Source organism: Dromiciops gliroides, chromosome 3 (genome assembly GCF_019393635.1).
Source record: "Dromiciops gliroides isolate mDroGli1 chromosome 3, mDroGli1.pri, whole genome shotgun sequence".
NCBI lineage: Eukaryota > Metazoa > Chordata > Mammalia > Microbiotheria > Microbiotheriidae > Dromiciops > Dromiciops gliroides.
Window position 1 is genome coordinate 404,470,350 of NC_057863.1, and position 27,545 is coordinate 404,497,894.

General features: G+C 37.0%; 1 protein-coding gene across 1 annotated transcript; it reads left to right on the plus strand.

Annotated features, from left to right (window-relative positions):
- The first annotated feature begins 14,222 nt into the window (after positions 1-14,222).
- On the plus strand, positions 14,223-15,155 carry LOC122750225 (olfactory receptor 149-like). Its single transcript, XM_043996894.1, has one exon. It carries the CDS (start codon positions 14,223-14,225, stop codon positions 15,153-15,155), a length of 933 nt encoding a protein of 310 aa, XP_043852829.1.
- Positions 15,156-27,545: the final 12,390 nt, after the last annotated feature.

Here is a 27,545-nt window from a genome sequence, read left to right on the forward strand (position 1 = left end):
ATCTCCCAAATGTTATTACACAAAGGTATTTGCTGTTTGTAGTTATGTGCCAGCCCTTCAAATTGCTGAAAAAGAACCCAAAAAACTGCTTGTTTATTCTTAGTCCTCTCTACTCTAGTCTAAGTCTCCAGTTCCTTCAACTGTTTCTAATAAGATATGAATTCCAGTCTCCTCATCATTTCTTTTTTTTTTTTTGCTCACCTTCCTCTGGAAGATGTAATACCCAGAATGATATCTAAATGTTTAATACATATTTGTTGACTAATATCAGCTTAATAATTTCCTTGAATTACGACAATTATTAAATTAAACAGAAATAAATGATAACAATAACATTGAAATGGAATTGATACAAATTGCATTACTTAGAAAGATTGAAAGGGTGGGAGATAAGCGAACAATGAGCACAGTGAATGGGGGGGTCTGGATTGAAGGTTATTACACAGGGTAACCAGAGATGAGAGGTACCAGGTATTACCTCTTTCAGATCTTTTTTTCCTATTTCACCATTGTTGTTGCCCAAGGGATGGATGGTTGATAAGAAGAGGGAATCTCTGAACTAATTACTTCCTCAGAGGATTCACTGAATGCATCATGTCCCAAGAGCTGCATCAGGGTATCCAAAGAACTTTCTGGCTTCTGGAGCCTCTGAGGAAACAATTCAGGGGGTATGTCTTAGTTGTACAATCCCACAGAGACTTGCTCACTGATAAATAATAATAATAATATTGGGGCTCTTCTAGTGGGAGCACAACCTTCCCTGCTTTCAGTAGCTGGAAGTCAATGAATGTTAGGGTACACATGATAGTCTTATATGAATAGGTGGGAGAAACAATCTTTTTTAAAAAATTTGAAAATTTAATTTTTTTTTACAATAATTTTTTGGTGGGGCAATGAAGGTTAAGTGACTTGCCCAGGGTCACCCAACTAGTAAGTGGCAAGTGTCTGAGGCTGCATTTGAACTCAGGTCCTCCTGAATCCAGGGCCAGTGCTTTATCCACTTTGCCACCTAGCTGCCCCAGAGAAACAATCTTTCACCAAGACCTGCCACATTCACACATGAACAGTGTAAGTACCTTGGTTGATTGTCCATCTGTCTTCCCTGCTTTCACATTACTGAAGAAAGGAGATGAACAGGACTATTAGATGATCCTTTGAAGGTTCTACAGGGTTTCCCTCTTACTAGCAAGTCCATGAAAATATAGCAAAGTCACCAATCTATCAAAGTGGGCAATAGGTTGAGTCCTAAGAGTGAGAGTAGGGGTTGACTTCCTTGGATCTGAGTCTTTAATGGGTATGAAGTCATTAGTAGGGAGGGATAAACAAACTTAGTCCTTACCTCTTCAACCTCCTATTAGAATTTTATCTTAGAAATCCTGGTCCATATAGTCTCATCCTGTCCTGTTCCCTTGATTGACTATAACGAGGAATGTACAAGTCATAAAATTACAGGCCTTAAGTCTCTTCTAGCTCTAAAAGCAATAATGGCATCTCCCATTTGTTCAATATGATAAAGTTTATAAAATACTTTCCTTTCAACCCTGGCAAATAAATAGTATTATGTTAATTATCCCCATTTTACAGACTCTAAAGCTAATCTCAGTGAATGGAAGGAATTTGACACCTAGTAAGTGTCAGAACTAGGAGTCAAACCAAAGTCATTCCCAACTGCAAGAAGCTTTCCATTACTTCACACTGATTTTATCATGAGTAATGACACAAACATGAGAAAAAATTATGTGATTTTCTCAAGGAGAAGAATTCATAACATGGGAATTGACTCTCTTCAATATAGCCCAGAGCCAATTTATGACTTAGTAAAATAGAAGCTAACATTTATATAACATCTTAACATTGAAGTCTTTTAATTCACTCATTTGCTCCTCATTGTTATCTTCATTTTATAGCTGAGGAAATAGAGGCTTAGAGAAGTTCAGTGATTGGACCAGATTGACAAAACTAGTGAGTGTCTGAGACAAGATTCAAAATTAAGTTTCTAACACCAACACTCAATTTACTGTGCCATGATGCTTGAAGAGGAGATAAGTCCTAGACTTGCTTAAGGTCCATAGAAGTTAAGTGACTTGCCTTCAGTCCCACATGCCAGAATATTTGATCCCATGTCTTCCTGACTCCAAGCTCAACACACTACTATACCATGCTGCATCTATATGAGTAATGATAAGTGGATTTTCAGGTTTTATCTTGATTTAGAAGACACACAAAGATAGGATGGAATGGGGATATATGTAACAGGAAGCTTTCTTGGAGAAGGTAGCATTTGAGGCAGATTTTAATGTATTTCTAGACTTTAAAGAGGCTGAGACATCTTGTGGTCCTGAGGGTGGTAGAGAGTTTCAGAATTTTGGGCCCACAATAAGCCAAACTGCTCTGTGTATAATAATTCAAAGTTGTGTATGCTTTTATAGCATGTAGAGCAAGGGTTTGGGTCCTCATATATAGCCATATTACAGATGCTTTGAGTTAGAGTTGTAGTCCATTGCCCCAGGAAATCATCACTGTGAAGGATATAAAAAATAATCCTGATGAATGTCTATATGGGCATAAGACTTGAGAGAAATCAGGAGGTATTTCTGGGCAGGAGTGAAATCTCTTAATTTTTCCTCAAGTCTCTAGGGTTGAAAACCCAAGAGTATATTGGCAATCAGTGAATGGATGTAGGTCTTAGAGCTGAGGGATATCAATAGGAAGCATTTTGTCCACCTTAGCCAAACAGAGTATACATTTTAACTGTTATAAGCAATTCAGAGAAGGTTTTCATTAGATGCTTTGGTAGGAAGAGTATGGATTCAACTTCAGTACCTACACAGATAGGCATCAATAGTGTGGCAGTGTGGAAATATTAGTTCTGATTTCTTTTTTCTTTTTCTGTTTTTTGTTTTTGTTTTTTGTGGGGCAATGAGGGTTAAGTGACTTGCCCAGAGTCACACAGCTATTAAGTGTCTGAGGCTGGATTTGAACTCAGTTACTCCTAAAACCAGGGCTGGTACATTATCCATTGTGCCACCTACCTGCCCCCCTTCTAGTTCTGATTTCGGGAGAAACCTCTGTTCCAGTGCCTACTTTTTTTTGGTGAGGCAGTTGGGGTTAAGTGACTTGCCCAGGGTCACACAGGTAGTAAGTGTCAAGTGTTTGAGGCTGGATTTGAACTCAGGTCCTCTGGAATCAGGGCAGTGCCTATCCACTGCGCCACCTAGCTGCCCCAGTGCCTGCTTTTATACTTGCCATTTGTAAAACCTTGAACAAGACCCCTTATTTCCCTGAGTCTCAGTTTTCCTCTGGAAAATGTGGATACTTGTACTACTTACTTCATGGGTTATTGAAAGTCTGAGAAACTATAAAAGATATGCTTTTATTCTTATTCCTGCTCTAAGACTTTGCATCATTTTGACTATTGACTGAATAGAATGTCATTCTCAGTGCATAGTCACACTAGGCCAAAGGAAGGAGAAAGCCTTGCTAATAGACATTTAACACCTTAATACAGGCAATGAGTACTGTGAAGTAATTCTCACCAGTTAGTTTTCAGTCCTTTCTGGAAAGTCACACAGGTTGATAAGAAGATGGGTATGCAGAATGCCAAGGATCAACCTGGCCTTATTGTAGTAACGTTGAATGCCAAGAATGAAAGTAACTGTCAGCTAGAGGCCCATATGAGCACCTGGGAAATCACTAGAGTTCTAGCATCCGGTCCCCCATATTTGCATGGGCAGGTACTTTATTTGGTCAGTTTGCTCAGCAGGCTTGGGAAATAGATGTGCGCAAAGCTGGTTAAAATAGATCAATTTTAAATGAGAATGACAGTGCTGTTTTATTAGAAAATATGATAATGACCTCATTTTCTTGTGCCCCAGTGGTAGTGAGGAGGTTGTTGTTGTTCACTTGCTTTCAATCATGTCCAATTCTTTGTGACCCCATATGGGATTTCTTACAAAGATATTGGTTTGCCATTTCCTTCTCCAGCTCATTTTACAGACGAAGAATTGAGGCAAACAGCATTAAATAACTTTGTGCAGGGTTCATACTGCTAATAAGTATCTGAGAGCAGATTAGAACTCAGGAAGATGAGTCTCATTACACCAGTCCTGGTACTCCATCTACTGTGCCACCTAGATGCCCAGTGTAGAGGGTACCGTGGTTTTATTAAAGTGGTACTAGAGGTGGGTAAGGTTCCTGGCAGGCCCCCTTTCAAATTGGAAAGGCTTCAAATGCCATCATATTGTACATAAAATTAGCCTTACTAAGTTTACAGAGATTATCCACTAGATTGGCTTCAGGGTCGTTGAAAATTTTGACCACTGCAAACTCAGAGACCATCTTCTATGTAACATGTTGTCATCTATGTCATCAGAGGCAGAAAACATATGATAAAACTATTTATCCTAAGTTTTGGAGTGTATTCATTCACTTCTACCATTTCTTTTGTTATCAGGATGATGGTATTTGACCAAGCTTTGATAAAAAATATTAGCAATGAAAAAGAAAAATGTTTCCCCCACTTTTGTCTCTATACTATAGGCCCCATATTTAATGTTGCAATGTGGGTCATGGATGCTATTCATTCAACATTTTCACTGCTCACTGTGCATGAATGTCAATCTTTAGCTTTATTACATTTGTCAGAACAGTTAAGCTGTATTTGACACACTTCAACTGCCTCTAACCATTAGATCATTAGTTGGGGATGGAGGAGGGAAGGAATAGGCCTGTAATCAGAACTATAAGTAATGAAAGGTAGCTAAAACTTTAGTCCATGGTGCTCACAGAGGGGAAGCATTTCTAGTGTGTGATGGTATGAGTTTATTTCCTTTGTGCAATAACTGCCAAGACCAGACCTCAGCTTAAGGTACTTTGCTAGTTTGTGCTACTCACATTACACCCCAAGGATCTTCTTTCCATAGGGCTTCTCTTCTAGTAGCCAAGACTCCCCACCAACATCAACTGGGGCACAGGCCAGATTCCCTAATGGACAGTTTCCTGGTACCATTTCGTACACGGTCCAGTTGTTCTTAGGACCAGTTATGTTGTGCATACTCTTGTCACTGAATTTGCCCTAGGCACCTGGATTGTTATAGCACTAGGTCTAATTGTACACATGCTATCCTTGTCATGTTTTTAATTGAATGTAACACAGAGTGGCAAATTATTACCCCCATTGAAAGAAGCGTAAAGAAGTGAACAAAGGTGAAAAATGATGCCAGTGTCTTCAGGAATCATTTGAGAGAAAATAATGACAATAACAACAACAGCAGCAACAATAATAACAAATAGCATTTATATGGTGCTTACTATATGCCAGCCACTGTCCTAAGCACTTTACAATTATTATCTAACTTGATCCTGACAACAAACCTGGGAGGTGTGATTGTTACTCCCTTTTTACAGATGAGGAAACTGAGTCAAACAGAAGCAAAATGACTTGCCCAAGGTCAAGCAGCTAGTAAGTGTCTGAGACTAGATTTGAACTAAGGTTTTCCTGACTCCAGGACCTATGCTCTGTCCACTTCAAAATAATTTTCAAAGTTCTCTGTGAGTCCTATTATGGGAAGGTTAGGAAGAATTTATTGTCTCCCAAGCAATGCTACATTTATGATTCATTTTCAGTAATGTTTATGTTCAAAGTCACACTTAATCCAACCTATTATTAGCAGTATATCATATCATAGCTTCCAATTTTATGCAGCCATAATCAAGGGAATTTCCTTATCACAGATAAGGCTTCCTTATCCAGATAAGACTCACCATGCACTACAAAAAAGGTCAACACAACACATTATTAGTCTTCCAAAGGGAGAATACTTTAGGTTATGACACAAAAACATGAATCCCTTTTGTACTAAATGAATTTTCAGCCAGAAGTCTAGTCTACCACAATTCTCTGAATGTCTTGAAAAATTAAGATAATTCTGCTTGGGTTTTCCTTTGTCATACTAAGGTAACCCTGAATTTTCAAAGGCTATAAAAAAGCACAGTGTAAATTTGATCAAGTCCTCTCAGTCTCAAAAAGCTTCATTATTGGGTATGGTGATGAACTACAATTAAGAAGCATCCTAGAAACATGCAGGGAAGCTTACCACTAAAGGGCTGATACATTTATGATACCATCTACAAAAGTTTAAAGTGGTTGAGATCAGCACAGTGAATGGAAAACTCACATTGAGAAATCTTTTGAAGCCTTAATAAAAAGTGAGGAATTATACTTTTTTTTTAAATTTTATTTTTTTGCTGGGCAATTGGGATTAAGTGACTTGCCCAGGGTCACGCAGCTAGTAAGTGTTAAGTGTCTGAGGCTGGATTTGAACTCAGGTCCTCCTGAATTCAGGGCCAGTACTCTATCCACTGCGCCACCTAGCTGCCCGGAATTATACTTTTGATTTCATTTAGTTATTAAAGTTTGTGAATTTCATAATGAAAATGTTGACTGAAAAGTATGTAATGTGAAAAGGTACAAATTCAAAATGTCTTCAAGATTGTGATATCTTAACCACTGACACATTCACTGCTGAAGGTTGTTCTTGTGTCCAGAAAGTTGTTCTTGTGTAAAGGTTTTCCTGGTCTTTACTTGCTTTCTGAGGGATACTTTCATATTCAAGGCATCCACATCTTTCTCTGAGTTGATTATTTTTATCTTGTTCCTCAGGTCAGTTGATGCTGCTCTTTTCAGGCTGTTTGATCAAGCATAGTAGAGAGTTTGTAGTATCATTGGAGAGAAGAGAGTTTCAAGGAGAAGATGGTCAACAGTGTCAAAGGTTGCACACAGGTCCAGAAGGAAGAAGACTAGGAAAAGGATATTGATTCTGATAATTAAAATTTTGATTATTGGTAAATTTGGAGAGAGTGATTCAAACAATGAGGTTAGAAGCCAGACTATAGAAAATTATGAAGAGGATAAGAGAAAATGAAATGGAGGCATCCACTGTGGATGGTCTTTTTAAGTATAGCCACAAAAGGGAGGAGAGATATAGGATGAGAGCTAACACAGATGGACAGATTAATTGATGGGTTTTTTTGGTGATGGGGGAAACATGGTCATGTTTGTAGGCAGTAGGTAAGCAACAAGCAGATAGGGAGAGATTGAAGGTAAATAGGAGAGTAAGGAGGATATAGGGGGCAATCTGCTGGAGAAGGAAAGGTGGGATGGGATCACTTGTCCATATAGAGGGGTTTGCCTAGGCAAGGAAAAGAGCCACCTGAGTTTGAATCTTGCCTCAGAAACTTATGTAAGTCACTTAACATCTTTTTCAGTTTTCTCTTGGGTTAAAATGGGGTCCTACCTCACAGAGTTGTTATTAGGATCAAATGAGATAATATAAGTAAAGTGCTTTGAAAACCTTAAGGCACTATAGAAGTGATGTTATGGGTAATTGCTATTGTTGTTGTTCTAATTCTCATGCACAGTTACCTTCTTCCCTAAGCCATCCTTGATCTCAATGTCAGAAGCAAGGGCAAGGCTGGATGTTCCATACTTCTGACCCAGTGAAGCAATTCTTGTCATCTTTTTATAAAGAGACTCAATAAGTGAACTGATTGCTGGCAGAGAGTTCTTCAACAAATGATGCCAATACAATACAACAATGAGAAAGCCTATCTTGCTGAATTGGTTAACTTTACTCTGCTTGGAGCCTTAGCAATGTATAGTGCAAAGAACATTGAACTTGTAATCAGAAGTAGGTTCACTTCCATCTTCCACCACTTACCACTTGATTAGCCTTGGGTAAAGTTTTTAACTTCTTTGAGCCTCAGTTTGTTTCTCCCAGGATTAATGACAACAATAATATTAATGATGATGACAATGATGATATGAAATGATAAAAACCTGTTCAACTAATATGTCTCCAGCCCCTACAATGCATGTATTCCAAAGCTTAACTGACCAAAAGATGTTGTTTCCTTGAAGTGCTATAGATAGAGTCAAATTTCCTGGGTCCATGCCTTTCATTCCTTGTTAGGCAATTCTGCGCATAAGGGGCAGCTAGGTGGTTCAGTGAATAGAGCACTGGCCCTGAAGTTGGGAGGACCTAAGTTCAAATCTGACCTCAGCCACTTATAAGCTGTGTGACCCTGGGCAAGTCACTTAACTCCAGTTGCTTTAAACATCTAGTGCTATCTATAGTCATCCTGATAATATATCTTGCCACTATACCCAGATAGCTCCAAAGGAGAGTGTAAGGCTGGTGACTTTGTACAGACCTTCCTCACTTAAATCCAATTCATTCTAAATCATGACTTCTGTCATGGTCCACTTTGAGAACAAAGGACAAACAACAGTAATTCTGAGAATACTCTAATTTCAGTGGTCCAGTGAGATACCACTGCCTTGCCTCCTATTAGCACCAAACTTCTATTAGTGCCATGTCTTTGTCTAAAGGTCTTTGTCTAAATGTCTAATAGTAGTCTGAGCCCTGGATGGCTTTGGGGGCCTTATAACAGAGTCTCCATTCTGATGCACATTCAAACTAAAAACCTACACATGGAGATAGAGGCCTTGTAGCTATGCTCTTCCCTGTTGGCATCTGTCTTGCTTCCATAAGTGCCATTCCTATGTCACAGTGTTGCTACTTGGGAACAGTTTCTTCCTATTTTCCCTTGCAAGTAATAATAACATTGATCCATAAGTAATTAAGACATATTTTGAAAAGATGTTGCTGTATTGAAATTTAAGAAAAATGTTTTTAATAACTGTTACAAAGCCCAATACTCATAATGCCTAAATGCAAAATGAAAAGTTTTTATACTATAGAAATGTAACAGAAGAAACCCAAACTATGCAAGAACTGCAAGAAGTTAATCATCATCCTTGTCCTGGGTGCTACTGGAATTGTTGCTAAAATGTATCCAATGAGAATAAACATGGTAAGCTTACATCTCAATAATTTCATTAAACTATGAAAAAGCAATTATCCTGCCACATGTGCAACAGTCTAATGAAGATATAGAAGTATATAGAAGAATGTAACCTATATATAGAAGACTAATAGCAGGATAACAGCATGTCCCAAGATCATTTCCATCTGAGCTCTATTGACAAAATGGGAAAAATGAGCTGAAGAATAATAACAATTAGTCGTAATAATAGTAATAATAATTGCAATTGATATTTATATAGTACTTTGGAGTTTTTCAAACACTCTATTTTCAATCCTGACAGGAACTCTGAGGAAGAAATACTAAAGAAATTATTATCCCCATTTTATTGATGAGGAAACAGAAACTAGGAAAGGCTGTTTAGTGGAAAAGGTGCTGGACTTTTGAAGTCGGGAAGACTTCAAGACTTAAGCATGAAACTTTCAGATCATTACTACTGATTTGACCCTGGGCAAATCACTTAATCTCTGTCATTCTCAGTTTCAACATATCTAAAATGGAAATGATAATAGGATTTACCTCATAAAATTGTTGTATCAAATGACTTAACACATGCAAATCACTTGATAAATGTTAAAACTCAATACAAATGATAGTCCCTAAGTAAAAAAATGTTTATTAAACTTTTACTCTTTACTCTAAGTTCTGGAAATACAAAAAAAGACAAATATTTTCTGCCCTCAAGGAGTACATATCCTAATGTGGGAGATAATATGTAAATACCCAGGTATTTACAAGATATATATAGAATAGGGGGGCACCTAGGTGGTACAGTGGATAATGCACTGACCCTGGATTCAGGGGGGACTTGAGTTCAAATCCAGCCTCAGACACTTGACACCAGCTGGGTGATCTTGGGCAAGTCACTTAACCCCAATTTCCTAACCAATATATATATATATATGTATATGTATATGTATATGTATATGTATATATATATATATGTATATATATATATATACACAACAATCTCATGAAGTAAATCCTATTATCATCTCCATTTTAGATATGTATATATATATATGTATATATACATACATACACACACCTATATATTCACACATTTACATACATGAATATATATGTGTATATATATTAGATGAACTTAATCTGAAAAAAGCTGGAGAAGGAAATGAAAAACCACTCCAGAATATTTGCCAAGAAAACCCCATATGGGGTCACAAAGAGTTGGACATGACTGAAACGACCAACAAATCTGAAAGAAAGTATTAGCATCTTGGGGAATGGGGAAAAAAGCCTCCTACCCAATGTAGAATTTGAGCTGGGTCTTGAAGGAACCCGTAAAGGCAAAGGTGAGGGGTGGTACAGGTCATTTCAGGCATGCAGTGACAGTCAATGCAAAGACATAGATTGGAATTGGGTTGTCTTATTATAACAACTAAAAGTACATTATTAGAGTTAATAGAGGTAAGAAGCATATAAGGCCTAAGAAAAATGGAAGGATAAGCAGTGACCAGGTATGAGGAGCTTTAAATTCCAAACATATCTTTAGATTTGACCTAGAGGTAGTAGGGAGCCATTGGAGCTCACTGGACAAGGGGATAACAATTAGACCTTTACTTTTAGATTTTTTTTTAACTGTCAAGTATCTGAGGCCAGATTTGAACTCAGGTCCTCCTGAATCCAGGGCCAGTGCTTATCTAAGGCACCACCTAGCTGCCCCAAGACCTTTACTTTTGAGCAACAAATATTTATTTTATTTTTTCCAGTTACATGTAAGGGTAGTTTTCAACATTCATTTTCATAAGATTTAGAGTTACAAAATTCCACCCCCCCTTCCTCCCCCCTCCACAAGATAGCAACCAGGTTATATATGTACAATCCACAAGTGCTCTTTTTATCAGTTCTTTCTATGGGGGTGGATAGTAAGCTTTGTCAATCGTTCCTTGGGATTGTCTTGGATCATTGCATTGCTGAGAGTAGTTAAGTCATTCACTATTGCTCATTGAGCAATACTGCTATCACTATGCATGATGACTCTCAGCTCTGCTCACTTCACTATACATCAGTTCCTGAGTCTTTCCAGGTTTTTCTGGGATCATCCTGTTTGTCATTTCCTATAGCACAATACCATTCCACCACAATCATATACCACAGCTTCTTCAGTCATTCCTCAATTGATGGACATTCCCTTGCTTCTCAATTCTTAGCCACCACGAAGAGTTGCTATAAATATTTTTTGTGCAATTCCCCCAGCCTTTTCTCTTTTTCATGATTACTATTGTTAATTGTTTCCCTTTCATCCTATTCTCTTCCCCATGATATTTATTCTATTATCCATCTTCTTTCATCCTATCCCTATTCAAAAAGGATTTGCTTGTGTCTATTCCCTCCCCCAATCTGCCCTTCCTTCTTTTGCCCCTCTCCCCCCCCCCCTCCTATTTTCCTGCAGGGTTAGACAGATTACTCTACACAACTGAGTGTGTATGTTATTCCCTCCTTGAGCCAATTCTAATGAGATTGAGGTCTTTGAGCCAATTCTTACCAGTGTTAGGCTTATTTACTGCCCAGATTAAATAGATTACTTCACCTAGTTGTGTGTGTGTGTGTTGGTCCCTTCTTGGGGCAACTCAGATGAGTTTAAGGTATTTGAGCCTTTTTCTGATGAGTGGAAAATTCATTTACTGCCCTGCTTCCATCCCATTTCTTCCCCCATTCCATAAGCCTTTTCCTGTTTCTTTCATGTAGGATATCACCTATGCCCTTCCCCCTCCCCCAGTGCATTCCCCTCACTCCTCAATTTACCCCTAAAGATGTCATCATGGGGTAGCTAGGTGACAAAGTGGACAAAGCATCCACCCTGGACCCAGGGGGATCCCAGCCCAAACCCAGCCTCAGACACAAGACAGTCCCCCACTGCACAACCCCAGGTATGTCCCCCAACTCCAATTTTTTATGGTTCTCTAGGGTCTTGTATTTGAAAGTCACATTTGCCATTCAGTTCAGGTCTTTTCATCATGAAAACCTGAAAGTCCTCTTTTTCATTAAAGTCCCATTGTTTCCTCAGTTTTGCTGGGTAGGTTATTCTTGATTGTAATCCCAATTCCTTTGCCCTCTGGAATATCATATTCCATGCCCTCTGGTCCTTTAATGTAGAAGCTGCTAGGTCTTGTGCTGTCTTGACTGGGGCTCCACAGTACTTGAATTCTTTCTTTTTGGCAGTTTGCAATATTTTCTCCTTGATCTGAGAGCTCTGCAATTTGGCTATAATATTCTTGGGAGTTTTCTTTTTGGGATCTCTTTCAGGAGGTGAGCAGTGGATTCTTTCAATTTCTGTTTTACCTTCTGCTTCTAGAATTTCAGGGCAATTTTCCTTGACAATTTCTTGGGAGATGATGTCTAAGCCCTTTCCTTGATCATGGTTTTCAGGTAGAGCAATAACTTTCAAATTATCTCTCCTGGACCTATTTTCCAGGTCAGCAGTTTTTCCACGAAGATATTTCACATTGCCCTCTATTTTTTATTCATTTGGATTTGCTTTATTGTGTCTTGGTTTCTCATAAAGTCACTGGCTTCCATTTGTTCAATCCTAATTCTTAGGCAATCATTTTCATCAGAGAGCTTTTCCATTTGGCTTTTCAAGCTGTTGACTTTTTTTCTCATGTCTTTCCTGCATCACCCTCATTTCTCTTTCCATTTTTTCCTCTACCTCTCTAACTTTATCTTCAAAGTCTTTTTGAGCACCTCAATGGCCTGAGACCAATTCATATTTTTCTTGGAAGCTTTAAATATAGGGACCCTGACGTTGCCATTTTCCTTTGAGGGTGCACCTCGATCTTCCTTATCACTGAAGAAATTTTCTATGGTCCTCACCTTTCTCTGTCTGCTCCTCTTGCCTTTCTTTTACTTGGTTTTTAGCTACTTAAAGTGGGGCACTGTTTCCAGGCTGCAGTATCCCAAGCTTAAGAAGTCCCAGGTGGTATGATTTAAGGAGGATCATGTTCTTTACTTGCCTGGGCTGTTCCCTGGTTCATAGTTGACCCCAGACCAACTTGCCAATCAACCAGCTTTGTGTGTTGTGGTTGTCAGCTCCGATAAGCCTGTCCCACTCCACCACCTGGGCCACTGCTACTCAAGCCTATCTCCTGGTTCCCAGCAGGGGTGAAAAACCCAAATTCTGCCTCAGCACCAGCATAGACCCCTATAGTCTCTCCCCTGACCAGAGCTCAGCCCTCTCACCAGACTTTGAGCTTAGTTCCAGATGACACTGGTGCTTCAGCTGATTCAGAGGCTCTGGGGGTCTCCTTCTCTGGTGAGGCCTTCCTGGGACTGGATCTGTATCAGGGTGACTGTGGAGTTGGGCTTGACTCCTATATCAGCACAGCAGCTCCCTCCTTCTGACCTTCCAAGCTGTTCTTCCAGACCTTTACTTTTGAAAGAATATTTTGACACCTGAGTGAAGGATGGGTTGGAGTAGGGAGATATAATCCAGGGAGACCATATACAAGAATATTTCAGTAGTTCAGGTGATAAGTGATGAACACCTGAGCTAGTGTTGTGGCTATGTGAGTGTAGAAATGGGAACAAGAAAGTCAGCAAAGTAGAAAGGAAGATTTGACAATGGATTGGCTACACAGGATGACAGAGAGGTCAAGGCTGTAGCCCTAGTGACTAGGAAGATGATGGTGCCCTTGACAATGTTAGTTCAGAAAGAGAGAGGCTTTGGAGAAAAGATAATGCATTATATTTTGAACATATTGAGTTTGAGATGGGACATTCAGTTTGAGAGTTCTAAGAAGCATTTGGAGATGCATCACTGCATGATGGTGAACATGATGTTGAGGAGGAAGATGTTGATTTTGATGGTGAATGATTAGGTTGCCCAGGGTCAGACATCTTGCAAATGTCCAAGACAGTTTTCAAACATTGATCTTCCTTTCTCTAAGGTCAGGACAGTATCCATTGTGCTATGATGTCTCTCAAATGAGTTAACAAATAAGAGAACATTTTGTAGCTATAAGGCTATAAAGGGGCAGCTAAGTGGATCAGTGGATAAAGCACTGGCCCTGGATTCAGGAGAACCTGAGTGTAAATCCGACCTCAGACACTTGACACTTACTAGCTGTGTGACCCTAGACAAATCACTTAATCCCCATTGTCCCACCAAAAAAATATTATAAGGCTACAAAAAATCATCTATATATAAAAATCAGCCCAAACTCTTCCATTCTAAAGCCATTAGTTATTTTTTTTTCTTTTACAGGTATATTTGCAGCATGTCCATTGAACCTTGCATTGGATCTCTGACACTAGAACCCACCCTTTGGTTTCTTGTGCCCTCCATACCAGAGATTGGTTGATATTTTTTCACACAGATGAAGAATTATACAGTGGTGAAAGAGTTCATTCTCCTGGGAATCCCTCACACTGAGGGATTAGAGATTCAACTTTTTATTGTATTTTTATGTTTCTATTTCTTTACCCTGCTGGGGAACCTGATTATTTTATCAGCCATTATCTCTTCATCTCACCTTCATACACCTATGTATTTCTTTCTATGTAAGCTATCAGTTCTGGACATATTTTTCCCTTCAGTGAGTTCACCCAAAATGTTGTCCTACCTCTCTGGGAACAGCCATGCCATCTCCTATGGGGGCTGTGTATGCCAACTCTTTTTCTATCATTTCCTTGGCTGCACCGAGTGTTTGCTGTGCACTGTGATGGCCTATGACCGTTTTATTGCCATTTGTTTTCCTCTGCGCTACACAGTCATCATGAGACATAAGATATGTGCCATATTGGCTATGGGGACTTCATTTTTTGGCTGTATTCAGGCCACTTTCCTAACTGCCCTAACCTTCCAGTTGCCCTACTGTGGACCCAATAAAGTAGATTATTACTTCTGCGATATCCCAGTGATGCTGAAATTAGCCTGTGCAGATACTTCAGCCCTGGAGATGGTGGGTTTCATTAGTGTGGGCCTTATGCCACTTAGCTGCTTCCTTCTTATCCTTACTTCTTATAGCTGCATTGTTTGCTCCATCTTGAAGATCCACACAGCAGAGGGGCGGCACAGAGCCTTCTCCACTTGCAGTGCTCACCTCACAGCCATTCTTCTCTTATACATACCTGTAGTCCTCATTTACTTACAACCTACCCCCAATCCTTGGCTGAATGCTACTGTTCAGATCCTGAATAATCTGGTCACCCCAATGCTGAATCCCTTAATCTTCAGCCTAAGGAACAAGGAAGTGAAATCATCCCTAAAGAAGATACTGCAGCAGGTTGGGTTCCTTCCTGGCAAATGAGAAACAGAAACATAGAGATGGGATGTTTGCAATTTTTACTCAGTAGAGAGTCTTGAATTTTTTCTCTCTCCCCCTTAATTTTTTCAATCCTTTTTTAGCCTCTTTCTTTATAATATTGCTATTCCTATTTAGATTATTCTATTGGTTCTGCTCACTTCACTTTGCATCAGTTCATATGTCTTCCCATGTTTTTTTAAACCATCCTCTTCATCACTTCTTACCGTACAATAGTATTATATTTCATCATATTCATAAACCATAACTTGTTTACCCATTCCCCAATTAATGGGCATCCCCTCAGAATTCCAATTCTTTGGCACCACAAAAGACCTGATATTAATATATTTGTACATACAAGTTCTTTTCCATTTTCTTTTATCTCTTTGGGTTATAAAATTAGTGGTAGTATTAATGGGTCAAAGGGTATGCAGTTTTATAAGCCTTTGGGCATAATTCCAAATTGCTCCCAAAGATAGTTGGACTAGTTCACAGTTCTACCAACAGTGCATTAGTGAACCTATTTTCCCACCTCCTCTTAAGAATTTTTCATTTTCCTTTTCTATTGTGTTAACCCATCTTATAGGTTAAGGTGGTATCTGGGAGTTGTTTTAATTTACATTTTTATAATTGATGCTGATTTAGAACATTTTAAAATGATGATAGCTTTGATTTGTTTTTCTGGAAACTTCATATCATTTGCTTATTTATCAATAGGGGAATAGCTCTTAATGTCTATAAATTTGGCTCAATTCTCTATTTCTTTGAGAAATGAGACCCATATCAGAGAAATTTGCTGTAAATTCCCTTGTCCCCCTGCTTCTTTTATTTTTCTTCTAATTTTGGATGTATTGGTTTTGTTTCCTTAAAATCCTTTAATTTTATGTAATCAAAATTATCCATTTTACCTCCTATGAACCTCTCCATCTCTTGTTTGGTGATAAAATCTTTCCCTATCCACAGAACTAACAAGTAATTTCTCCTACGCTCCCCTAATTTGTTTACAATATCCAAATCTCATACCCATTTTGAGCTTATCTTTGGATGTGGTGTGGGATATTGGTTTATGCCTAATTTATCCCAGACTGCTTTCCAGTTTTCCCAACAGGTTTTGTCAGAGAGTATTTGTCTAATGGTTGGGGTGTTTGGGTTTGTCAAACATTATGTTATTGTGCTTATTTGCTTCTGCATATTGTGTACCTAATCTATTTCATTGACATTATGACTATTTGTTTTCAGTACCAAATTGTTTTGATTGTTATTACTTTGTAATATGGTTTGAGATATGCTGCTGCTAGGCCTCCTAGCTTCATTTTTTTTCACTGATTCCCTTAATAGTCTTTACTTTTTGTTCTTCCAATTGAATTTTGTTTTTGTTTTTGTTTTTTTAGCTCTATAAAATAATTCTTTGGTAGTTTGATTGATATAGCACTGAATAAGTGAACTAATTTAGATAGGCAGTATTTTCATTTTTATTATGTTAGGTTGACCTAGCCATGAGTGATTGATATTTCTGTCTTTATTTGTGTAAAAATTGTTTATAACTGTGTTCATGTTCCTGTGTGTTTCTTGCAGATCAACTCCCAAGTATTTTATATTGTATAGAATGATTTAAATTTAGTTTCTCATTCTATATCTTCCAGCTGTTTCATTTTGAAATTTTATATACATATATATGTATTTTAAAATAATTACTATTGCTATAGATATCAGTTTTAGGTAAGTGTATATTAATTTATTAATATTATATACCAGTAAAGGATTGACCATGTGTCTCCCTAACTTGATGATCTCAGGCTGCATGGTAGAAAAAGAAGGGCAGTTATGGGGAGCAGGAGAAAAGCACTAAAAAACCAAGGGTTTTTAAGCTCTTTTGATAGAGGCAGGTCATTATACATTGATCAAAGCTAATTGGTTAGAATCATTCAATTCCATTAGTTAACATGATTTGAATGTGGTCCACATTAAAATGAAATCTATAGGTGGCATCAGGGAAAAGTATTTAAAAAAGCCAAGCTCAAGTTGCTTAAGGCAAAGTCCATCATCTAGATATGGTTTGATCCCATCAGTTTTTCACTGAGCCAGACAAAAGTATCCATCTCCATTTCTTTTGTTCCATTGGGTTTGTCCCAGATCAAGGAGAACTAGACTTTTTGGAGTGGGAAAGGAGAAAGGACTAAGAAACTGATTTTTGTGTCCCCCAAGAAATCCATTATTAAAAATTATTTTTTCCACACATACATACATGTACATATATTATGTATGTAAATATTGATGATTTGTGTGGGTTTATTTTATATCCTGCAACTTTGCTAAAGTCTTTGATTTCTCGGAGTGATTTTTAGTTGTCTCTAGGGTTCTTTAAATATACCATCTTAACATCTACAAAAAAATGTGATAATTTTGTTTCCTCATTATGTATTTTTATTCCTTCATTTTTTCATTTTTATTGCTATAGTGAGCATTTTTAGTACATTACTGAGTAATAATGGTGAAATGCACATCCTTACTTCACCACTGATATTATTAGAAAGGCTTCTAGTTTATTCCCATTAGAAATAATACTTGTTCTTTGTTTTAGATAAATACCATTTATCATTTTACAAAAAGTCCTATTTATTCCTATGCCTTCTAGTGTTTTTTTTTTTTTTTTTTTGCAGGACAATGAGCGTTAAGTGATTTCCCCAGAGTCACATAGCTAGTAAGTGTTAAGTGTCTGAGGCTGGATTTGAACTCAGGTCCTTCTGAATCCAGGGCCAGTGCTTTATCCACTGCACCACCAAGTTGCCTCTTTAGTGTTTTTAATAGGAATAAATGTTATATTTTGCCAAAAGCTCTTTCTATATCTTTTGATATAATCATGTATTTTTTCTTGTTTTTGTTATTGATATGATTATTTATATTTATACTTTTCCTTATATTGAACTAGTCCTATAATTTTGACGTAAGTCCGGCCTGGTAATAGTGTATATAATTTTTTTGAAATGTTTGTATAAGCTCCTTGGTGGTATTTTATTTAAAAATTTTTCCTCAATATTCATTAGGGAAATCAGTTTATAGTTTTCTTTCTGAGTCTTTTGCTTTTACTGATTTAGCTATTAAACTATTTATATCATAGAAAGAATTTGGTAGCATTTCTTCTTTACCTATTTTTTCAAACAGTTTATGTGCTATTAAAATTAACTGTTTGGAAAATGTTTGAAAGAATTCACCTGTAAATCTATCTAGTGCTGGATTTTTTTTTCTTAAGGATCTCATTCATGGATTGTTCAGCATATTTTTCTGAGATAGGGTTATTAAAATATTCTAGGAAACTAATCTAGGCAAGTTAACTTAGTCAATTTATATTATGTAAATATTTATTCATTTCAATTAAATAGTCAGTTTTATTGACATAGAGTTGGGAAAAATGGCACCTGGTAATTGCTTTGATTTTAGCTTCAATGCTTGTGCATTCATTGTTTTCATTTTTTGATATGGATAATTTGGTTTTCTTCTTCTTCTTTTTTTTTTTTTAGTGAGGCAATTGGGGTTAAGTGACTTGCCCAGGGTCACAGCTAGTAAGTGTTAAGTGTCTGAGGTCAGATTTGAACTCAGGTACTCCTGACTCCAGGGCCAGTGCTCTATCCACTGTGCCACCTAGCTGCCCCCTTCTTTCTTTTTTAAATAAAAAAAATCCAATGGCTTATTTTATTGTTTCTTTAAAATAAACCAGTTCCTAGTTTTATTTATTAGTTCAATGTTTTTTAAACTTTTAATTTTATTAGTCTCATATGATTTTTCATGATTTCTATTTTGACATTTAATTGGTGATTTTTTATTTGTTGTTTTTGTAGGTTTTTTTTTTTTTAGTAGCATTTCCAATTCAATTACTTGTATTATCTTGATGTAAGCATGCAGAGATAGAAAATTTCCCCTAAGTACTGCTTTGGTGGCACAGTAGATAGAGTTCCAGGCCTGAAGTCAGGAAGACCCATATTCCTGAGTTCAAATCTAGCCTCAGACACTTACTAGCTGTGTGACCCTGACAAATCACTTAACCCTGTTTGTCTCAACTCTTCATCTGTAAAATGAACTGGAGAAGGAAATGCAAACCACTCCACTATCTTTGCCAAGAAAACCCTAAATGGGGTCACAAAGAGTTGGATGTGACTAAAATGACTTAACAACAAAAACAATAAATAAAGTTTGGCATGTCATCTCATGGTTGTTTCTGTCTTTAATGAGTAATTGATTTTATCTATGATTTATTCTTTGGCCTACTAATTTTTTGGGATTAGATTACTTAGTTCCTGATTAATCTTGATTTTTTTATTTCAAGGCCCTTTATCAAATGTAATTTTTATTGCATTATGATTTGGAAAGGACACATTTAATATTTCTGCTTTTTTGCATTTGTTTATGGAGTTTTTGCACACAACAAAAAAATTATATTCCTTTTATATTTCCATTCAACATTCTCAAGAGTCTATTATATCTAACTTTCCTATAATGCTATTCATCTCCTTAATTTATTTCTTGTTTATTTTGTTAAATTTATTGGGGTCTGACACATGACCAACAAAGCTCAGCAGCGAGAGATAGAGAAATTCCATTTAAAGTAACTGTAGACAATATAAAATACTTGGGAGTCTACCTGCCAAGACAAACCCAGGAACTTTATGTACACAATTACAAAGCACTTTTCACACAAATAAAATCAGATCTAAATAATTGGAATAATATCAATTGCTCATGGCTAGGCTGAGCTAATATATCTGGGTCTGAGAAGAGTAAATTGAGGCCTTCCACCAGTATTATTTTACTATCTGATCTTTCCTGTTCTTTATATTTAAGAATTTGGTTGGCACAGTGGATAGAGCACTGGCCCTGGAGTCAGGAGGACCTGAGTTCAAATCTGGCCTCAGACACTTAACACTTACTAGCTGTGTGACCCTGGGCAAGTCACTTAATCCCAATTGCCTCACAAAAAAAAACAAACAAAAACCAAGAATTTGGATTCTATGCCATTTGGCATATATATATTCAGTATGATATTAATTTATTGTTTATGGTGTCTTTTAGTAAAATGTAATTTGCCTGATTATCTCTTTTAATTAGGTCTCTATTTGCTTTTGTTTTGTTTGAGATCATGATTGCTATCCTTGCCTTTTTGTATTTCAGTTGAAGAATAATAGATTCTATTCTGGCCCCCTATTTCAACTTTCTGTATTTTTTTCTGTTTGAAGTGTGTATCTTGTAAACAATATAATTTGTTCTTATTTCTAATATATTCTTCTATTCTCCATTTTAGTGGTGAGTTAATTCCATTCACGTTTATAGCTTTGATTGTTAATTGCATATTTCTCTCAATCCTATTATCTTCTATTAATCCTTTTTTTTTTTTTACCTTATGCCCTCCTTAAAAGTCTGTTTTGCTTCTTATCACTGCCTCTCTTAATCTATCTTCCCTTCTTATTCTCCTCCCCTTTCTCTTCTCTCCCCCTCCCCCCCTTCTCCCCTGCTGGGTTAGATTAATTTCTCTACCCAAATGGGTGTGCATATGTATTCTTCCTTCCATAAAGCACTTCAAATGAAAGTGAGATTTAAGTGTTCCATTCATATTTTTAAAGGCTGTTTTCATGTTGATCCAATGTCACCAATATTTCAGGCTAAATATAAAATTTTTTCAGCTGTTTCTATCATGCATGATTTCCAATCCCTCCTCCAATTTTTCTAAACTTCCTTTGGGAGCACTCCAGTTTGTCAAGGTTCCTTTAAATGTAGGTCCCATAAAACCACAGTGAAGTTTAATACATGGGTGCTAAATGATATTGATTGAATTCCTTCCTTGAATCAAGGCAATCATTAAATTAAATATAAATGCAATCTATGATAACTAATATGTAGGAATGCAGCTCAGAGTGGAATTGGGATAAACTATAATATTTTTAAAGATCAACAGAATAGGAGCCAGCACACAGTGCAACGGAACAGTACAGAGTATAATGCAGTTCAACCAGACCTAGAAGGCATACCTGAAATTTCCCATTTCATATCCGTTGTTTCCTGATTTCATCATTGCTGTTACCCAATGGGTGTATTGGGAGAGAGGAGGGGAGTACTCTGAACTAATTGCTCCCTTGGAGTAGTTACTGAATATATCATGTCCCAAGAGCTACATTAGGAAATCAAAGAATTTTTTTTCTTTCTTGAAGTCTCTGAGGAAGCAATTCAGAGTGTATGGCCAGAGGTGGGTCTTATTTGTCCAATCCCTCAGAGATGCCTGTGCTGATAAAATAAAACTGTATTGGTGCTCCTTTGGTGAAAGAGCACACCTGCTCTGCTTTCAATTTCTGAGAGACCAATGAATTTTAGGTTACAGATGATATTTTTTATATCACTAGGTGGGGGAAATAGCCCTCCCACCAAGATCTGTCACATTCACCCATGACCAGGTAAGTACCTGGACTGTCTGTCCATCTGTTATTCCTGCTCTCAATTCCCTCAAGAAAGGACACAGAGAGCCACGAGGAAGAGGGATATCCTTTTTTCTAAGAAGGTATTTTTGTTGCTATTTTTAGGACTTCTCTTCCTGCTCAGAAGTCCCTAAAAAAAACCACATTCAAGTCCCATAGCTCTATTGGAATATGTGGTATGTGGCTCTTGGTCTTTAGCTCCCTGGACATTTAGTTATTGGACCTCCTACTGAACTTTTATCTTGGATATGGTAATCAATAGAATCCCATTCTCTCTTCTGCTTGACCCTTAATATAGTGAGGAACAATATTCTTTAAATACTCATTGACATCGAATGATTTAATCATAGACTTATGTCTCTTCCACCTTTAAAATTATATGAGTATTTAGGATAAGTATAGATATATGATTACATTATTATGGAGAGCATTCCAGGAGGAAAAAACTCCTTCTATTAATGCAAGCTGACAGCTTCTCTGCAACCTATAGTCTTAATGAGATGCCACTCCAGAATATTGTAGAGTTAAATGACTTGCATAGGTCACACAGATAGCATGTGTCAGAAGCATGACTTGGAACTCCGGTCTTCCTGGCTTCAATGCTAGGTCTCTATCCTCTATGACATACTACCTCTTTTGACACCCATTGTTCAAAATTTTATAGTGCTTTAAGGTGCATAAAATGTTTTCCTACAACATTGTGAAGCAGGTAATAGAGTAATAATCCTCTTTTACAGATGAGGAAATCAATGCTTAGAAAGGTGTCAGAGATGGAGATTTCAACCAAACTCTCTCGAATTCCAAGGTTCTTTTCATTTCTAGTACTGATGTTATACCATGGGTAAAGATATAAACATATAAAGATCTGAGATTTGTCAATGTGAGGAACTCCTGATATAGGGAATTTCCCTTCCATACAGCTTACAAGTATTTGTGATTTAGTATTAGTAATAGCAACTTGCATTTTATTATCCATTAAGATTCACAGTGAGGGCAGCAAATGTGCACAGTGGACAGAGTGTTTGGCCTGAAGTAAAAAAAGGCTCATCTTTCTAAATTCAAATCTGTCCTCAGACACTTATCGGCTGTGTGACTCTGGACAAACCACTTAACCCCACTCGCCTCAGTACTTCCTCATCTGTAAAAAAAGCTGGAGAAGGAAATGGCAAACCACTGCAGTGTCTTTGTAGAAAATCCAAATTGGGTTACAAAGAATACAACACAACTGAAATGACTGAACAACAAAAGATTCATAAAAGTTTTTATTACAGTATCTCATTGGGTTTTATCCTTTCAGTAACTCTGTAAAGTAGGTAATATTATACCTATTCCTTTTTTTAATCATTAAAATATTTTATTATTTTCTAGTTACATGTAAAGTTAGTTTTCAGCATTTATTTTTATAACATTCTCGAATTCCATATTTTTCTCTTCTCCCCCTTCCCTACCCCTCTCCAAGACAATCTGATATAGGTTATACATGTACAATCAATTAAACATATTTCTGCATTTGTCATGTTGTGAAAAAAATCAGAACAAAAGGGAAAAAATCCCCCAAAAGAAAAAAACCTAACAAAAAATGTAGAAACAGTACATACCTATTCTATAACTAAGGAAATTGAAACTCAAAAGATAAACGACTTGTCCAGGGTTGCGCAGCTAGTAACTATTGAGGCAGGATTTGAACCCGGTTTTTCTTATGCCAACTCCAGGATCTTATCTGCTATGCCATTCGCCTTTCAAGAAGACAATTTCTGGGGAGCTGTCCAAGGCTCATAAGGTCAAAGAACTTGCCTATGGTCATATAGCTTTTAGGTGTTACAGGCAGATTTGAATGGAGATCCAATAGAAACTTACACTCTATGCACTATTCCATGCTACTTCCATGCTCCCCACCCTCTTACCCAAGTAATTACATATGTGTAATTTTAACCTTGCAAATTGCATCTGACTATTTGGAGAGGGCATGGGAACAGGAGGGAATTAGAATACATGCACCAGGCAGAGATCAGGGAAGGGGTTCTTGGAGAAGGTAGCATTTGAGTCCCTAAATTTGGGGTGGGGGGTGGGTGAGGCAATTGGGGTTAAGTGACTTGCCCAGGGTCACAATGCTAGTAAGTGTCAAGTATCTGAGGCTGAGTATTTGAACTCAGGTCTTCCTGACTCCAGAGCCACCTAGTTGCATGAAAGGTAGCATTTGAAAAAGACCTTTAGGTGGTTGTAGAATTTCAAGAGGCTATATCAAACCGAAGGAGTGGGGCTTGAGGCTTCTTCATTGCCATAGCATGAGCCAAAATGTCCTACACATCTCTGTTGAAATAGCTTTAGGGTAATAATAATAAACAACCATGACCAGTAACTCATTTATATAGATTCCAAAGTATAATTTTGTTTTTATACTATGTACACATAAATTTTGCTCCTATATTAATCGAATGTCATAATCAGAACTCATCCCACCAGCAATGAGAGTTGTGTGATATGTAAAAAAATCACTGATGAATGGTTGAATGCGCATAAGGCCTGGGAAAAATTGGGAAGTACATATGATGAGAATAAAATCTTTTCATCTTCTTGAGACTCCTTGGGGTGGAAGAGCCAGAGTGTATTAACTCTCCGTCAGTGGAGGCTGCCCTTCTCTGAATGAGGGAGCTGTATAGAGAGAGTATTGGATCCACCTTGGCCAAATGCCAAATACTTATTTTGACTATCAGTATTGTAGAGAAGGTTTTGATATTATAGTATGTGAGGCAAATTCATCTTTAGTATCTACACATCATTGTGGTAAAAGCACTGGCTCCTTTATGTAAGGAGACACTTGTGTTCAAAATTCTGCCCCCTACAAATACTAGGTAGATGATTGGACAAACCCTTTCATTTCTTTGAGTCTCAGTTTCTCATCTGTAAACTGAGGATGAGAATTTGCACATTTTATGATCAATGAATCATAGGGTCATAAATTGAAAGCAAGAGAGGTCCTAAGTGGTAATTGATTATAAACCCTTCACTTTACATATGAAGAAATTGAGGCATAGGGAGATTAAGTGACTTGCTTAGAATCACACAACCAGTAAATATCTAAGGCAGGTATTGAAGTTATGCATTAGGTCTTTCTGACTTTAAATTTAATGAATTATCTGCTCTACCATCAGAACACATGAGTTTATTGTAATTATAACCCTCAAATGATATATATGTTTTTATTATTGTTACTTCCATAAGATTTTTTGTGTGTTTGAGGCAGTTAGGGTTATGTGACTTGCCCAGGGTCACACAGATAGTAAGTGTTAAGTGTCTGAGGCCAGATTTGAACTCAGGTCCTCCTGAATCCAAGGCTGGTACTCTATCCACCGCACCACCTAGCTGCGCTCCCCATAAGATTTTGACATCACTTTTCTAAAAGCTAAGTCAGACTAAAAGAATAAAAAAATTCACTATAATAAAGTAATGCCAACAATGAAATGCATGGCATGAAATGCCTAAAATGGAACATTAGTCCAGTTTTCAGCATTTGCTGAAAAAATCAGGCTGGTTGATAGGAAGATGAATATGGTAGAGAGTCAAGAATGAAACTGAATTATATTGTGGTGAAGATTGTGTGTGTGTGTGTGTGTGTGTGTGTGTGAATGTGTGTGTGTGTGTGTGTGTGTGTGTGTGAGAGAGAGAGCGAGAGAAAGAGAGAAAGAGAGAAAGCGAGAGGCAGGCAGAGGCTTTAATTCTGGCTGGGCCACTCTCAAGGTGTCTGTACCTCAGGAGGTCACTGCAATTCTAGGGTCTTATCGCCAGCCTTGCAAATTCAAGGATTTGATATTATTAGTTCACCCAGAGGTGGTCAATCTTTGGGGAACTGATTCACACTAACCAAGTTCACTCACAGCCTGATTTATAAATCACAATGACAACATTGAGTTATAATAAATAATCATATTCTCATATGCCTCACTGCATAGAGTACAGAGTTGACCATGATTTCTTGAAAGTTGTGCTAGTATATGTAAAGTGTGGCTGTTCCTGTCTAGTCAGAAAAGCTTTGAGGAGCCAGATTAGCACTGTGTTGTATGTAAAATATCCTAGAAAAAAATTGAAGAGGCTTAACTCTAGGTTTGGGAGAGGGTTATCAATTTTTGGCCGCCACAAATCAAAGCCTTCAATTAAGTGTCAGACCAAGTTGTGATCTGTATTGGTAGAGAGAGGGGTGAACATACAGTATGAAATCATGGGTCCTTTTAGTACAAAAGTATATTCATGATGCGAAAATCAATTTAATTTAAAAGTTTCTTTTGTTGATTTTATTTGTTTTTATATCAACTTGTATTCATTAGGTAGTGAGCTCCTTGAGAGCAGTGGCCATCTTTTGCCTCTTGTATTCCTAGAATTTAGCACAGTGTCTGGCACATAGTAAGCACTTAATCTTGTTTATTAAAGATGATAATGATGATATTAATTTCTAAATATATCCCTCTTCTACCTGACCTAGCAACCAACTTCTTGTAACAAAGAATATAAAGGAGGGGAAAAAAGATATTCAGCAAAATAACCAATATATCAACTGAATCTGACCATTTGTGCAATGTTCTACACCCATTTTGCAAAAAAAGAGAGGGGTAGTACATTTTCTCATCTCTTTTTTGAGATTAAAGATGGCCATTATAAATATATAAGGTTCTGCTCCTTTTTTTATGGTCCTTTTCAATTGTATTGTATTCATTTTATGTATTGCTTTCCTGGTTCTTTTTACTTTATCTGCATCAATTCACATCAGCCTTGTTATGCTTCTGAATTTTTCATATTCAACATTTCTAATGGAACATTAACATTTCACAATATTTATGCATTATACTTTATTTAACTATTTCCTAATTACTGTGCATCTCCTTTTTTTTTCTTACCATAAAATGTACTGCTCTGAATACTTTGCTGTATCTACAATCTTTATTTATATTTTTTACCTGCTTGGGCTATATGATTAGCAATGGGATTTGGGGACCAGAGGTTATAGACTTCATAGCCCCCCCTTTTGAGTATAATTCTAAAATGTTTTCCTAAATGATTGGACCAATTCATAGCTCCTTCAATAGTCTGTTTCTGTCTTTCTACAACCCATAAGCATTGACTATTCCAATTTTTAAAAATAACTACCGATTTTCTGGGTGTAAAGATGAATTTCAGTTTGTATGTACCCATGTGGATTGCATTTTTCTTATTGTAGTTTGGATCAATTTTTCTATAGTTTTTAATAATTTCTAATTTTTCTAAGAACTATCTATTCATTTACAATGATGACATTTGGGAATATCTTATCTATTTATTAATGTTAGTTCCCTGTAAATCTTGGGTATCAGATCCTGATTGGGGGAACTGAATGCAAAAAACCAAAATCCCCAATTGACACTTTCCTTTTTTATCCTGATTTTAATTATGTTCTTGCAAAAGGTTTTAATTTCATATAATCAAACCCATATTTATTATCTTTTTTGATTTCCTTTTATCCTTAAGAACTCCCTTCCCTTTCCATAAGCTATCATAGTCAAATAATGTTTGCTTCAGGAACCTGCATGATAGTTATTGAGTATCCCTGGGATTTTGAGGTATTAGAAACAAAAACAAAAATGTAGAGGTATTTCATTTTATTTGTCTATTTTCTTTACAAAGGGCTGTATGTTTACTATAAAGAGTTTCTGTTTGGGACATAGTTGAAAACAATTCAGCCTTCACATTATACTTCTCTTTCTTTTTTTCTTTTTTTTTTTTAATGGGGAAATGAGGGTTAAGTGACTTGCCCAAGTATCAATTGCCTGATGCTGAATTTGAACTCAGGACCTCCTGAATGCAGGTCCAGTGCTTTATCTACTGCACCACCTAGCTTCCCCCTGTACTTCTATTTCTATTGTACTTAAATACCAGTCCTAAATACAACTTACAAATAAATCCATGT

What these genes read in the sequence shown, in the direction of transcription:
- LOC122750225 (XM_043996894.1), top strand. Translation starts at nt 14,223, where the DNA reads ATGAAGAATTATACAGTGGTGAAAGAGTTCATTCTCCTGGGAATCCCT.